General features: G+C 66.9%; 1 protein-coding gene across 1 annotated transcript; it reads right to left on the reverse strand.

The window, feature by feature from the left end:
* Positions 1-3,257: 3,257 nt before the first annotated feature.
* On the reverse strand, positions 3,258-10,970 carry NOP53 (NOP53 ribosome biogenesis factor). The gene is made up of 13 exons (XM_039509860.1): positions 10,693-10,970; positions 9,386-9,450; positions 8,932-9,016; positions 8,137-8,351; positions 7,599-7,669; positions 7,383-7,478; positions 7,019-7,123; positions 6,337-6,510; positions 5,385-5,560; positions 5,009-5,075; positions 3,941-4,017; positions 3,518-3,574; positions 3,258-3,348 (listed from the first exon to the last, which is right to left on the reverse strand). The coding sequence occupies exons 1-13, from the start codon at positions 10,908-10,910 to the stop codon at positions 3,342-3,344; spliced, it is 1,413 nt and encodes a 470-aa protein (XP_039365794.1). The 5' UTR covers positions 10,911-10,970; the 3' UTR covers positions 3,258-3,341.
* Positions 10,971-12,830: the final 1,860 nt, after the last annotated feature.

Genomic DNA, 12,830 nt, shown 5'->3' on the forward strand with positions numbered 1-12,830 from the left:
GCTGGGGTGTGGTTGTCGGGTTGTGTGCGCTGTGGCTGTGCCCACTGGGGTGTGGTTGTCGGATTGTGTGCAAGCTGCAGCTGTGCCTGCTGGGGTGTTGTTGTCGGGTTGTACATGCTGCGGCTGTGCCCGCTGGGGTGTGGTTGTGCGCGCTGCAGCTGTGCCTGCTGGGGTGCAGTCGTTGTCAGGTTGTGTGTGCTGGGGCTGTACCCACTGGGGTTTAGTCATTGGGTGGTTGTCTGCGCGAGCTGCTGCACTTGTACTTGGGTGGTCTGTCGTCGGTGTTGTTGCTGGCTGTGCCCACTGGGGTGTGGTTGTCGGATTGTGTGCAAGCTGCAGCTGTGCCTGCTGGGGGTGTTGTCGGGTTGTACATGCTGCGGCTGTGCCCGCTGGGGTGTGGTTGTGCGCGCTGCAGCTGTGCCTGCTGGGGTGCAGTCGTTGTCAGGTTGTGTGTGCTGGGGCTGTACCCACTGGGGTTTAGTCATTGGGTGGTTGTGCGCGAGCTGCGGCTGTGCCCGCTGGGGTGTGGTCGTTGTCAGGTTGTGTGTGCTGGGGCTGTACCCACTGGGGTGTGGTTGTCGGGTTGTGCATGCTGCGGCTGTGCCCGCTGGGGTGTGGTTGTCGGGTTGTGCATGCTGCGGCTGTACCCACTGGGGTGTGGTCGTTGTCAGGTTGTGTGTGCTGGGGCTGTACCCACTGGGGTTTAGTCATTGGGTGGTTGTGCGCGAGCTGCGGCTGTGCCCACTGGGGTGTGGTCTTTGTCAGGTTGTGTGTGCTGGGGCTGTGCCCACTGGGGTGTGGTCTTTGTCAGGTTGTGTGTGCTGGGGCTGTGCCCACTGGGGTGTGGTCATCGGGTTGTGCCCACCACAGCTGTGCCCGCTGGGGTGTGGTTGTCGGGTTGTGCGCGAGCTGCGGTTGTGCCCGCTGGGGTGTGGTCGTCTCGGCGTTGGGCAGCACCACTCGGGGGGCAGACGCAGCTGCTATGGGCGGGTGTCTCGCCCGTACACCCAGCTCTGCCCTCCCGGGGCCGGTTGTACACGGAGCCGGGGGCCATCACACCCCACCCACAGCCCCTCCCCATGGCCAGCACCTGGCCCCCACTGGGGGGACACGGTGACCCCTGGGGGTGGGAGGAGGGATGAAGGGAGGGGCAGTGGGTATCAATCCCATGAGGGCAGGAGACGGGGAGAGGGGGGACGGACCAGGCCAGAGCCCCGTCCCAGGCCCAGATGGGGGGGGGGTGGTACCCAGCCAGATGGGTGATCCCAGCACCTGCCCCCCCCTTGAGATCCTGCATTGCCCCTTGGGCGGGGGTCTGGGGGGGGGGTACACGACAGCGCCAGGTGAGCAGGGACCTGGCACCATGGCAACAGCATCCCCGTCCCCCAATCCCCGCTTGTTCGTTAGCACCAACGAGGTGACACCTCGTTCTCAGTCACACCTCTATTAATAACCAGGAGTGTGGGGAGCAGGGCACCAGGTGGGGGGGGGGAGGGGCTGGTAGCCAGGACTCCTGGGTTCTCTCCCAGCTCTGGGAGGAGTGGGGGCTGGTGGTTAGAGCAGGGGGGCTGGTAGCCAGGACTCCTGGGTTCTCTCCAGCTCAGGGAGGGGAGTGGGGGGCTGGTGGTTAGAGCAGGGGGGGCTGGTAGCCAGGACTCCTGGGTTCTCTCCCTGGCTCTGGGAGGGGAGTGGGGGGCTGGTGGTTAGAGCAGGGGGGGCTGGGAGCCAGGACTCCTGGGCTCAGTTCCCATCACCTCTTTTCTGATCTGTGCACTTGGCCAGGACACATGGCCCCCCGGCATCTGAGCGTCCCCTCGTCTGCTCCCGGGTGCAGGGACCCCCCCTCCCGCCTAAGCCCCCAGCCCAAGGACGAGCCCCCTGGGCTGCCTGGCTGCAAGGCTGGGGGTGGGGGCGAGGCAGCCTGGCCTCGCTCTGTCCCGGGGCACCGGGGTCGGCGCCGTGCGTCGGGAGAGCACCCCGGGGTCCCTGCCCAGCGCCGGCCGAGGGAGCTGGGCTTGGCTCGGCCCCCCCTTGGTGGGCACCTAGTGGCCAGGCCGCTCAGCCAAGCCGGGCTGGGGCTAGTTTGGTGGCAGCTGGGAGGAAGTCACGGCCCACGACAGCGGAACTGCATTAGGTGGCCTGAATTATGCACGGTGAGTCGGCACAGCCCCCAGAGCCAGCCGCTGCGGGCGCCAGCAGGGGAGCAGAGCTGGCCAGGCACATTCCCTCACTGGTGGAGGGGGGCAGCGGGAGGGGGTCACCCCAGGCAGGAGTAGACCCCCCCCCACAAAGCTAGAAATCTCCAGCCCCTGGCCAGGGGAGGGCCCTGGCTCCAAGAAGCAGACTAGCGTGATGAGGGAAATTGAGGCAGAAAGAGGGGACGTGGTCACATGTGACAGGGATAGAACCCAGGAGTCCTGGCTCCCAGCCCTCCCTGCTCTAACCACCAGCCCCCACTCCCCTCCCACAGCCAGGCAACAATGGTCTGTTATTGTAGGGTCTTCTGTAACAAAGAAGAGGCTCCCAGCAGTTCAGTGTCAGCCCCGCGAAGCAGCTCCTGCAGGGCCATGCCCCACGGCTCCCCACGGCCCAGGGGAAGGTGAGGCACCACCGTGTTGCAAGGAGGATCCGGCCAGAAACCCAGATCTGCCAGCGTCTGTCTCCCCCCCACTCCCAGCCTCAGAGACGCCGAGGGGTCTCTGTGCTTTCAGACGGTGTGTGGCAGGATGGGGGCCAGGACTCCTGGGTTCTCCCAACAGCTCTGGGGCTGGTGCACTCAGGGGCAGAGCCAGGGAGAGAACCCAGGAGTCCTGGCTCCCAGCCCCCACTCCCTCCCGCTCGAGCTCTCGGGAGGGGAGAGAAGCTGACGGGCAGAGCCCTGACCAGCGCCTGGCTCCCGTGTGCCCGGCAGATGCCGCGGTGGGAGCTGTGAGCCAAGCGGACCCCCCACAACAGCTGGGGGGGGGAGATTGTCCTGAATAGAAGCCAGATGTTGCTAAACCAGGCGCGTCTAATCACAGCACTGGCGCCCTGCCAATGCCAGCCCCATGGTGCCAGCAGGCAGCCGCCGTCCAGCCCTGGATCTCAGCCACGCCGAAACCGGGCAGCCTGCCCCCACCTCGCCGCAGGGACCCACTGCCCCTCATCCGCCCCCTCCCCTCCCCCCAATAGTCACGCCCTCAGCAGGTGCCCAGCAGGGGATGCGGGGCAGGATGTGGGGGGTGCTAGGGGCCCAGGCAGGCAATGAGGAGCCGGAGTGACGGGAGGTGCCCAGGGCTTTAATAGATCGTTGGTACAAACGGGCAGCGCCGGACGCAGCGAGGAGCCGAGGGGCGTCAGCGTTACAACCTGCAATGCAAAGCAGAGGGTGGTTAGGGGGCGCAGCTGGGGGGGGGCAGGAACGGGGCATTCAGGGAATCTGCTGCTATCCCCGGAGCGGGGTAACTCCAGGGGGAGGGGCCAGCCCTGCCCCCTATCTCCACCCCCAGCCCACGGGTCCCCCCACAACCCCACTCACGTGACTTCGCGGAAGGCCCTTTTCTCCACGTACTTCAGCCGGTATTTCCTCTTGAACCTGGGGGGCGACGGGGACAGGGGGTTAGTTCCCAGACCCAAGGGACGGGGTACTGGCCCCTCAAATAAACCCACCGAGCGGGGGAGGGACCCAGGATGAGCTCTGGCCCCCCCCAGCCAGAGCCCGATTTGGGACCTGTGGGGGAGGGGGAGGAGCCCCCCCCCAGTGCTGGGTCCAGCACCTCAATGCCCCGCGCATGGCTAGAGATGCCCACTGTGCCCGGCCGGTCCCAGGGCATCAGCCAACGGGCAGAGACACCCCCCCAGGGGCACGTGGGGGGCGGGATTCTCCTGCCAACCTCCCCTCTCGCGGAGCAGGCCCAGGGTGCCCGGTGCCCCCCAGCCCTGCGCCCCCCCCCCCACTCACCTGGCTCGCTCGCGGGGCTCAATCAGGTTTCTCCTCTGCAGGCTCTTGAAGCGGTCGCGCAGGATGCTGCCCTCGGGCTGCGCGAGAGACGGCGAAGCTGGTCAGGGGCGGGGGGGGGGTCAGCCTGTGCCTGGCTAAGGGGAGGCTGCCCCTCACCCCAGCCTCAGGGCGCAGGGGCTCGGCCCCAGATCTCAGCGCCCAGCACAGGGCTGGGACCCCCCCCCCGGAGCTTCAAGAGGCAGCATGGGGGGGGGGAACACGACCCTCAGAGCACCCAGGTGGGGAGATGAAGGGAGCGAACGGCCCCCCCCGATGAGTTAGAGCACGAAGCCACCCCCCTTCAGCCCCGCCCCTGCTGTAGCCCCCTCCCCCACTGCCCCAGACCAGGGGGGCCACGGGGCAGAGAGGAAGCTGGTTCCTCTCCCACCAGACACTCCATCGGCTGAGGCCCCCGAGCTACAGAGGGCGTGGGGGATGCAGCGCCCTGGGTACCTGCGGGGGGTGTTGTGGGCCCCCCCAGTCACAGACGTGTTGCGCACGAGGGCAGTGCTAGCGACAGAGCAAGGAGGGGGTGCAGAGGTGGGGAAGCGGGGGGGGCGCCATGGGGCCAGTCGTTGGCACCCCTCATAGAACAACGGGCCATAAACTCTCATGCATCAGGGCAGGAGGCAGCTGCCAGCCACGGGGGTCAGGCAGGAATTGCCCCTGCGGGCAGGATATCCCATAATCATTCGCCGGGGGGGGGGGCACCTGGCACCGGCCCGGCAGAGGCTGGGACCGGACTGGACGCACGGGACATGGTGCCCGCTGCCGATTGGGCGGCTGGCCTGTCCGTCGGGATGCGCCGCACGAGAACGGGGCTACGTCTGGTGCCCTCAGTCCCCAGGTCCTTCCCCACTGGGCAGGGCCCGGGAACCCCGGGTGACCTTCACATTCCCAGCATGCCGTGCTGCGAATCCTCGTAGCGCAAGGATGGGTCTCATCACGGGGCACCCGCGCCACCCCCCCCCCCCCCCCCGGGGCACCGACAGCAGCCCAGGCGCCAGGGAGATGGGCGCTGGCACCCACCTTCAGCGTCCGCAGGGACTCGGCCAGCTCCGTGCTCAGCTGCACCTCCAGGTCGGGGTCTTCGTATCTGCGGGTGAGAGTTCGGGGGTGGGGTGGGGGGGGTGTTAGAAAAGGAGCAGCCCCCCACCACGTACGTACCCTGAAAACAGACCCCCCCAAGCCAGAAACAGCACCCGCCAGAGCCCCCTTTACGTGCCAGCTCCCCACACCCGCTTCACCCCAGGGCCCCCTGCATATCCTGCCCGGCACCCCCAGCTCCCTGGTGTACCCCGTACGACCCCCCCCTGCAAACCCTGCCCTGGCCCCCCTCACGCACCCCCAGGGGTCCGGCACCTGGGACCCCCCCCTCAGAGGGACAGGCCCCCCCCGCGCTCACTTCAGCCTGCCCAGCCTCCGGGGCTTGGTGGCCTCAGCCCGTCTCTTCGCCAGCCGCGCCCGCCTCCGGCGCAGCAGCTCGGCCTCGCGCCGCTTCACCTGCAGCCGGATGGAGCGGAGCTGGAAGAGCTCCTGCCGCCGGCACCGCGCCGCCTTCTCGCCCAGCCGCCGGGCCTCCTGCAGGGACCAGAGCGGGTCAGATCCGGCATGGTGCTGCCCCCCGCCCTGCCAGCAGCCCCCACAGCCTGGTCCCCATCCCCTGCTCTAACCACTAGCCCCCACTCCCCTCCCGGAGCCAAGGAGGGGACCCAGGAGTCCTGGCTCCCAGCCCCCCCTGCTCTAACCCACCAGCCCCCACTCCCCTCCCAGAGCCAGGGAGAGAACCCAGGCGTCCTGGCTCCCAGCCCCGCCTGTTCTAACCCACCAGCCCCCCCCTCCCCTCCCCTCCCAGAGCCGGGGAGAGAACCCAGGAGTCCTGGCTCCCCCAGCTACCAGTGCTGCACCTCCCCATACCCAGCTGCTAACGACTGCCCCCCCAAGAGGAGGACCCCAGTGTGGGGGTGGGGGTGCGAGCCAGGCCCCCCCGCGTGGCACTGGGAGCAGATGGCGGCGGCCGGGCACAGCAGATGGCCCCGTGCTGCAGCGCCGGGAATGAAGCTCACTCTGGCATGGGGCACGGGAGGCCGCGGACAAGCTGCTTCTCAAGGGCGACCTGCAGCCCCAGGGGGATCGGGGACTCGCCTCCCGGGGAGCCTGGCCCGGGGTAAGGGGGCCCTGGGGTATCCCCAGGCAATGGCAGGGGGGCTTGCCCCAGACATCCCACCCCATGGGATCACGGCAGAGGGCAGCAGCCAGCTGCCATCCGTCCGCCAGTCACCATTGACGAGGTCTGGATTACACCGGGGGCATATCCCAGCCCCCCACGCAAGCGGAAACCAAGGGGAATTAGGCACCAGGAATTTGGCTTCCTTCTCCCTCCTGCGCTGCTGCTCTGTTTTCTTCTCACGCAAGGGGGCCAGAGGTGGGGGGGCCCCGGGGGCTGGGGGCTCATCGGGCGCCTCTTCCTCGCCCCCCTCGTCAGCCGACTCCTCGAGCAGCCCCTCGCACTGCTCCCGGAAGGTCGTCGCCTGCGGGCAGAGCGAGCAACGGCCGTGAGACAGGGACAGACACTGGGAGGGGAGCAGGGCCTAAGGGTTAGAGCGGGGGGGTGACTCAAAGGGGACATGGGCTGCAACCCCCCTCCCGTTCTCTAGGGAGCTTTGTGGAGGGGGGAGACGCTTGACCCTGAGCCACCAAGGCTGCTGGGACCCTGGGGTGCCCAGCCAGGTGTGGGTGGGGACCGTGGTACTCAGCGACTGGCACCGCAGGGCAGCCGGGGTCACTCGCCGTGACCGGGAGCAGCAGGGCCCCTCCCCGGGCAGTGGCTGGGGGCGGGGTTACGGACGGTGGCCTGTGGGCCGGCCCGTCCCCTTAAAGCGATTCCCTAAGAGGCTAAATATAGCGGATCAGGTGGGTGGGACAGGACCGGGGGGGCGGGTGGTCGTGTCTCCTCTGCACCCACAGCCTGGGGGGCCCCGGAGCCCCCCAAGCCGGCTCCCCAGCCCCGCCGGAACGCCGCCCCCCATGGGCTCTCACCTGGGTGGGGGCCTCGGCCGCCGTGGGGAATCGCAGCTGCCTCTGCAGCTTTTCCTCGGCCTTCTGCCGCCTGAGCTCCACCTCGTGGGCCTGGAGCAGCAGCGCCTGGGGGGAGACGCGGGGTCAGCGGGAACAGCCCCCCCGGAACCACCCCCACACGGCCCCACCTCAGCAGGGCCCAGCCCCCGCCCCACATAGCCCTCCCCCAGCCCTAAACACCATGGGGCAGGAAAGCTGCCCCCCCCCGCAGTCCAGAGTGGGGCTGCAAATCACACCTCCCCGCACAGCCACTCCACTCCCAGCATGCACTGCTGCAAATGCGCCGGGGGCAGGCTGAGCCGGGGGGCAGCCCCCTGCCCCCTACCTGGTGGGACTCGAACGTGGGGTTGTAGGACCCCCCCGCGGGGATGACTTCCACGGCCGGCAGCTCCGACGGCTTCGTCTCCAGCCTGGCGGGGCGCTGAGGAGAGAACGCGGGTGAGCCAGGAGGGGAGGGCCTGTCCGCCCCCCACCAGCCCGCACATGGCACCGTGCACCCAGGGGGTCTGTGCCCACCCCCAGCAGGGCCCCCCCCACTCACCCGCACTCTCTGCTTCTTGGTCTGCTCCAGGAACCAGGCGTCCTGCCCGGCCAGCGGCCGGTCGAGCGGGTCTGCCGGGAGAGCGGGACCGTTACCACCAGCCCCACAACGGTACCGCCCACGGGGTCAGAGCGGGGGGCACCAGGACTCCTGGGTTCCATCCCAGCTCCGGGAGTGGGGCCTGGTGGTTAACGCAGAGGGGAGCTGGGGTGACACCTTCGCTTTGGGATCCAGGAGAGCCAGAGAGATCTGGGGAGCGTCCCCCACTCCCCCCCCCGGTATTCCCAGCTCTGGGGAGCGTTCCAGCCAGGCGGGGACAAGAGTCGGGGCGATCAGCAGCAGCCCTCGAGGTGGGGATGGGGGAGGCTCCATTTGAGCTGGGGAGAGAACCCAGGAGTCCTGGCTCCCAGCCCCCTGCTCTAACCACTAAACCCCACTCCCCTCCTAGAGCTGGGGAGAGAACCCAGGAGTCCTGGCTCCCAGCCCCCTGCTCTAACCACTAAACCCCACTCCCCTGCCACAGAGGTTCCCTGCTTACTTGTGTCTGACCAGATGTCGTAGAAGCCCCCAGCCGGCTGGGCTCCCGCCCCCTGCTGGCCGTGCGAGGGCTCCGCGGTTGCTGGCTGCGCGTGCTGCAGGCGGGCCAGGAGGAGGCGCTGCTCTCGGGGCACCACGCCTCGCTCCGCCAGCTTCTCCCACAGCCGCTGCTTCCGCTTCAGCTTCTTCCCGTTGGGGACCTGGTGGGCCAAAATGCTGCCAAGGGGAGCGGGACAGGATGAGGGCGGCTGAGGCCTCTGGGCCAGCAGGGGGCGCCTGGCCTCCCTCGGTGTGAGACTGACATCCCACCCACCTCCCAGTGCCAGAGATAGAACCCAGGAGTCCTGACTCCCAGCCACGCCAGCCCCCCGCTCTAACCACTAGACCCCACCCCTCTCCCAGCACCAGAGATAGAACCCAGGCGTCCTGGCTCCCAGGCCTCTCCCCCTCCCCGCTCTAACCACTAGACCCCACTCTCCTGCCAGAGCAGGGGAGAGAACCCAGGAGTCCTGGCTCCCAGCCCCCCTGCTCTAACCACTAGATCCCACTCCTCTTCCAAACCCAGCACCCCCACTTCTGCATTGCTATTATCCACTTTTACCAATGGGGAAACCGAGGCAGGAAGCGCTGAGACTTGCCCTGGGTCCCCCAGGCAGAGAACCAGCCACGATCCCCATGGGGAGGCTCCTGAGCCCGGCACAGCAGCCCCCTGCCCCCCTACAGTGTACACACGGGAGAGACGGAGCGCCCCCGATACCGTCCCGCCAGCCCAGCCCCTGCCCCGGGCGGGACTCACTCTTTGGGAGCCGGCACCTTGGAATCCGGCTGCAGGATGAGGTCTATCCGCAGGGGCTTCTCTTTGCCTCGGTTCAGCTCGCGGTCTGGGGCGAGGAGGGGAGACACGGATGGACGGCTGGCCACACGCTCCGCAGCACCCCGGAGACGCGAGGATGCCCCCAGAGGGACGGCATTGCCCCCCCCCCGCCACGGAGGACTGCGTCGCAGCCCCTGCCCGCTACAGAGGGGGAAACTGAGGCACGCAGACTCGGGGACATGCTCAGGGTTACCCCAGCAGGCTGTGCCTCGCAGGGATCCCCCCAAAGCAGCAGAGCAGAGACCGAGCCCCTCTGCTGAGGCAGCCACTGGACTCTGAGGGAGCCCCCATCCCGGTTCTCCAACTCGGGGGCCTGCCCTGCTGACCCAAAGCGCAGGGACCCCCACAGCACAGGCTAACCCCCCCCCCCACTCACCTTTCTCCTCACTGCCCGTATCCAGGAAGAAGAGGCTCTCGTCCGGCTTCTCGGCCACCAGGCCCCTGGGGAGCGAAGGGGAGAGACGCCCCGTTACTACCACACGCTGGGGAGGGACCAATGAAGCCCCCATCTCCTCAGCAGGTCCAAAATGCCCCCTCCCCCCCAGTCTGGACTATAGGTGCCCACCCACCTCACAGCTCCCCCTCCTCATCCTCACTCTCAGACCCGACCCCAAGGGCCCCCCCATCAACTCTCCCCTAGCCAGCCCCCCCTTTTCTCCTTCTCCCCAAATTCTACCCATGTCCACCCCTCTCGCTAGACCCTCCCCAGTTCTACCCCCCCCCCCACTTCTGCGCCCTCTTGACACCCCTCCAGCCCTAACCCAGCACCCCCCCCGGCACCTATGAGGATCCTTGAGGTCTCCCACCCCCCTTTGCCCCCAGATTCTCCATCACCCCAAACCCATGAGATCTTCCCCAGCCCCCAGGCTTCCCCCCTTCATGTACCTTCCCAACACGCCGCCCCCTCCCGGGACCCCCCCACATCAGCGCCCGTCACCCCCTCTCTTACCAGGAGCCCCTCAGCTCACCCCACAAGGCCTCCCCACGCCCCCCCATTACTCATCCCCAACAATCTCTGTCTCGCCCAGACCCTCGCCCCACCAGGACCCCCAATTCTCCCCTTCCCAGGGTCCCAACTGCCCCAGCATCCTCCCCCTCCGCCCCAATCGCCCCACCCTGCCCCCTTTCCAGCCCCCACCTCCTCCGGCCCCCTCCTTGTCTTCCTCCCAGTTCCCCTCTCCTGCCCAAGCCCTCCGCCCCCAGCCCCAGCTCCCCGTCCGAGCCCCTTCTCCCAGGCCCCCATGTCCCTCCTCCTCCTCCCGCTCCCAAGTCCCTCCCCCCATCGCCCCAGCACCTCCCACTCCTCATCACCCCCACTCCCTCTGGCGCCCCCGCTCCCCGTCCGAGCCCCTTCCTCATCCCAGGCCCCCATGTCCCTCCCTCCCTCCTCCCCTCATGCTCCCAAGTCCCTCCCACCCCCATCGCCCCCAGCACCTCCCCACTCCCCTCATTACCCCCACTCCTCTGGCGCCCCCGCTCCCCGCCTCACCCCCTTCCTCTCATCACACCCAGACACCCCCATTCCCTCTGGCGCCCCCTCCCACTGCCCCCAGCACCTCCCTCCTCCTCACCCCCATTCCCCCAGCGCCCCCACTCCCCTCCTCACCCCCGGACACCCCCCACTCCCCGGCGCCCCCATTCCCCGGCGGCCCCGCTCCCTGGCGCCTCCACTCGCCCCCTCACCCGGCCGCGCGCTGCTGCAGCCCCACGTCCTCCAGGAAGGCGCCCAGCTCCCGGCCCAGCCGCGCCTCGGGCCCCGCCCAGCGCTTCCAGCCCTTCTTGCGGTGGCGGCCGCCCCGGGGGCGCCGCTTGCCGGGGGCGCCGGGATCGCGGGACTCGGCCCGGAAGCCCAGGAAGCCCGAGGCGGCCGCGCCGCCGGGAGCCTCCGTGGGCGCCGCCATCTTGGTAAAGGAGGGAAAGGCAGGGCCGGAAGTGCCGGGTAAACGACTTCCGGCGGTCCCCGCCATCTTGGTATAGGAGAAAGATGGAGGGCGCCGGCGGAGGGTTTTTATCAGCAGATTCCACACGCCTTCAAAAAAAAAAAAAAAATCCCCGCCTCCCTCCCATGGCACCACCGCTCCCTCTGCCGGACAAGGGAACCCGCGCTAAGGGGCGATTACTTTTTTGGTCGCTGGATTGGTATCGGAATCAGCAGATTCGACACCCAAGCCCATCTCTGGGGCCGCTCAGGAGACCCGGCAGGCTGCGCAGGGGGCAGATGTGGGGCTGGGGGCGGGGGCTAGTAAGTAACATCTGGAATGGGGCGGGGAATAATGGGGCTGTCATTGCACCTCCCAGCCTGTGCCCCTTCCCAGTTACATGGGTATAAATCCAGTTTCACACCCCTCCCTACATTTCCCGGTGGGCGTCCAGATTCCCGGCTGCAAATCCAGATTCATCCCCAGATTCCCTGGTGGGAATCCAGATTAATACCCCAGATTCCCGGCTGCAAATCCAGATTCATCCCCAGATTCCCTGGTGGGAATCCAGATTAATACCCCAGATTCCCAGGTGCAGATCCAGATTCCCCCCCTCCCCCCGGGTGACCAGATGTCCCGATTTTATAGGGACAATCCCGATATTTGGGGCTTTGTCTTATACAGGCTCCTATTACCCCCCACCCCGTCCCGATTTTTCACACTTGCTGTCTGGTCACCCCCGCACATAGACTTCCCGTTGTAAATCCGGGTTCCGTTCGCAGTGTAAATGCAACTGCACAATTCACTCTCCGATCAGCCACGAGGGGGCAGGACCACCCCACTCGTGCTGCTCTCCTAGGGCTGGGCTTTGGGTGGGGGCCTGCCCAGGGTTGTGATTATATTTTTCCTGACCCTCATTAATGGTCGAACCATTTTCATCAGAGATTTTCCACTTTTGGAAATGAAGAGAGGAGGATCCCCCCCCCCCAACCCACCCACATACCCACCCACACGATGCCTGTGTGCAGATTCGGGCCTGATTCTTCTCTCGCCGCGGTGTCAAGCAGCCAGAGTCACTCTCCTGAGGGCACCGGGCCTGATTCCCTTCTCACTGACCCAGCGTAACTCCCCAGGCGCCGCTGCCCGTCGGCCTGACTCCGGTGTAAATCAGGAGTGCGGGGTGGCGCTGATGGGGGCCGTATCTCTGGCAAGGCAAGGGGTGGGGGCACGGTGTGCCAGGGAGCTGTGAGGCGGGTGGGGTGGTGCTGCGTGGGCCCAGGATCTGCAGGTTGTGTGTAAAAACCAGAGAGTGAGTGTCTCCTCCAGAACCGCCTGGCTGCACACAATGGGGTTGGGACTGCAGGTAGTAACAGGACATTAACAGTGTGAATGTCACACACACACACACACACACCCACACACACACCCACACACACCCCACCTACCTACTTCCGGCTGGTCCCACCAGAACATGCACACACAAATCACAGAACACATGCGCACAGACCCACACAACATGCACACACAAAACACACACAAAAACATGCACACAAAATATGCACACGCAAAACATACATAATATGCAACTACAGCACATGGACATACAAACCACATGCACACAAACCACAGCACAAGGACAGACACACACACACATGTGCGCACCTACACACACACTGCTCAGCCCCTTTAGAAGCAGTGGATCCACACACCCCGCCCTGGCTGCTTGCTGTTTTCTTTTAACAAGCTAATGCTTGTCCTGGCCTCACCCACAGCTGTTTTCCAAAGCCAGGGTGGGCCCTTCTCCCCACTGGGGCCTGCATCTGCCGGCACTGGGGTGGGTGCGTGGGGGTGGCACGGAAGGGCGGGGCTGCCCTTTCCCCCCACACTTGTGTTTCACATCCA

This window comes from Mauremys reevesii, linkage group 22, assembly GCF_016161935.1.
Source record: "Mauremys reevesii isolate NIE-2019 linkage group 22, ASM1616193v1, whole genome shotgun sequence".
Classification (NCBI taxonomy): domain Eukaryota; kingdom Metazoa; phylum Chordata; order Testudines; family Geoemydidae; genus Mauremys; species Mauremys reevesii.

Excerpts from the sequence above, each read along its gene's own strand:
- NOP53 (XM_039509860.1), bottom strand. The coding sequence starts at position 10,910 with ATGGCGGCGCCCACGGAGGCTCCCGGCGGCGCGGCCGCCTCGGGCTTC. Across the intron at positions 6,511-7,018 it reads CGGCCGAGGCCCCCACCCAG|GCGACGACCTTCCGGGAGCA; the intron begins GTGAGAGCCCAT and ends CTCTGCCCGCAG. Across the intron at positions 5,076-5,384 it reads CGGAGGCTGGGCAGGCTGAA|ATACGAAGACCCCGACCTGG; the intron begins GTGAGCGCGGGG and ends TCTCACCCGCAG.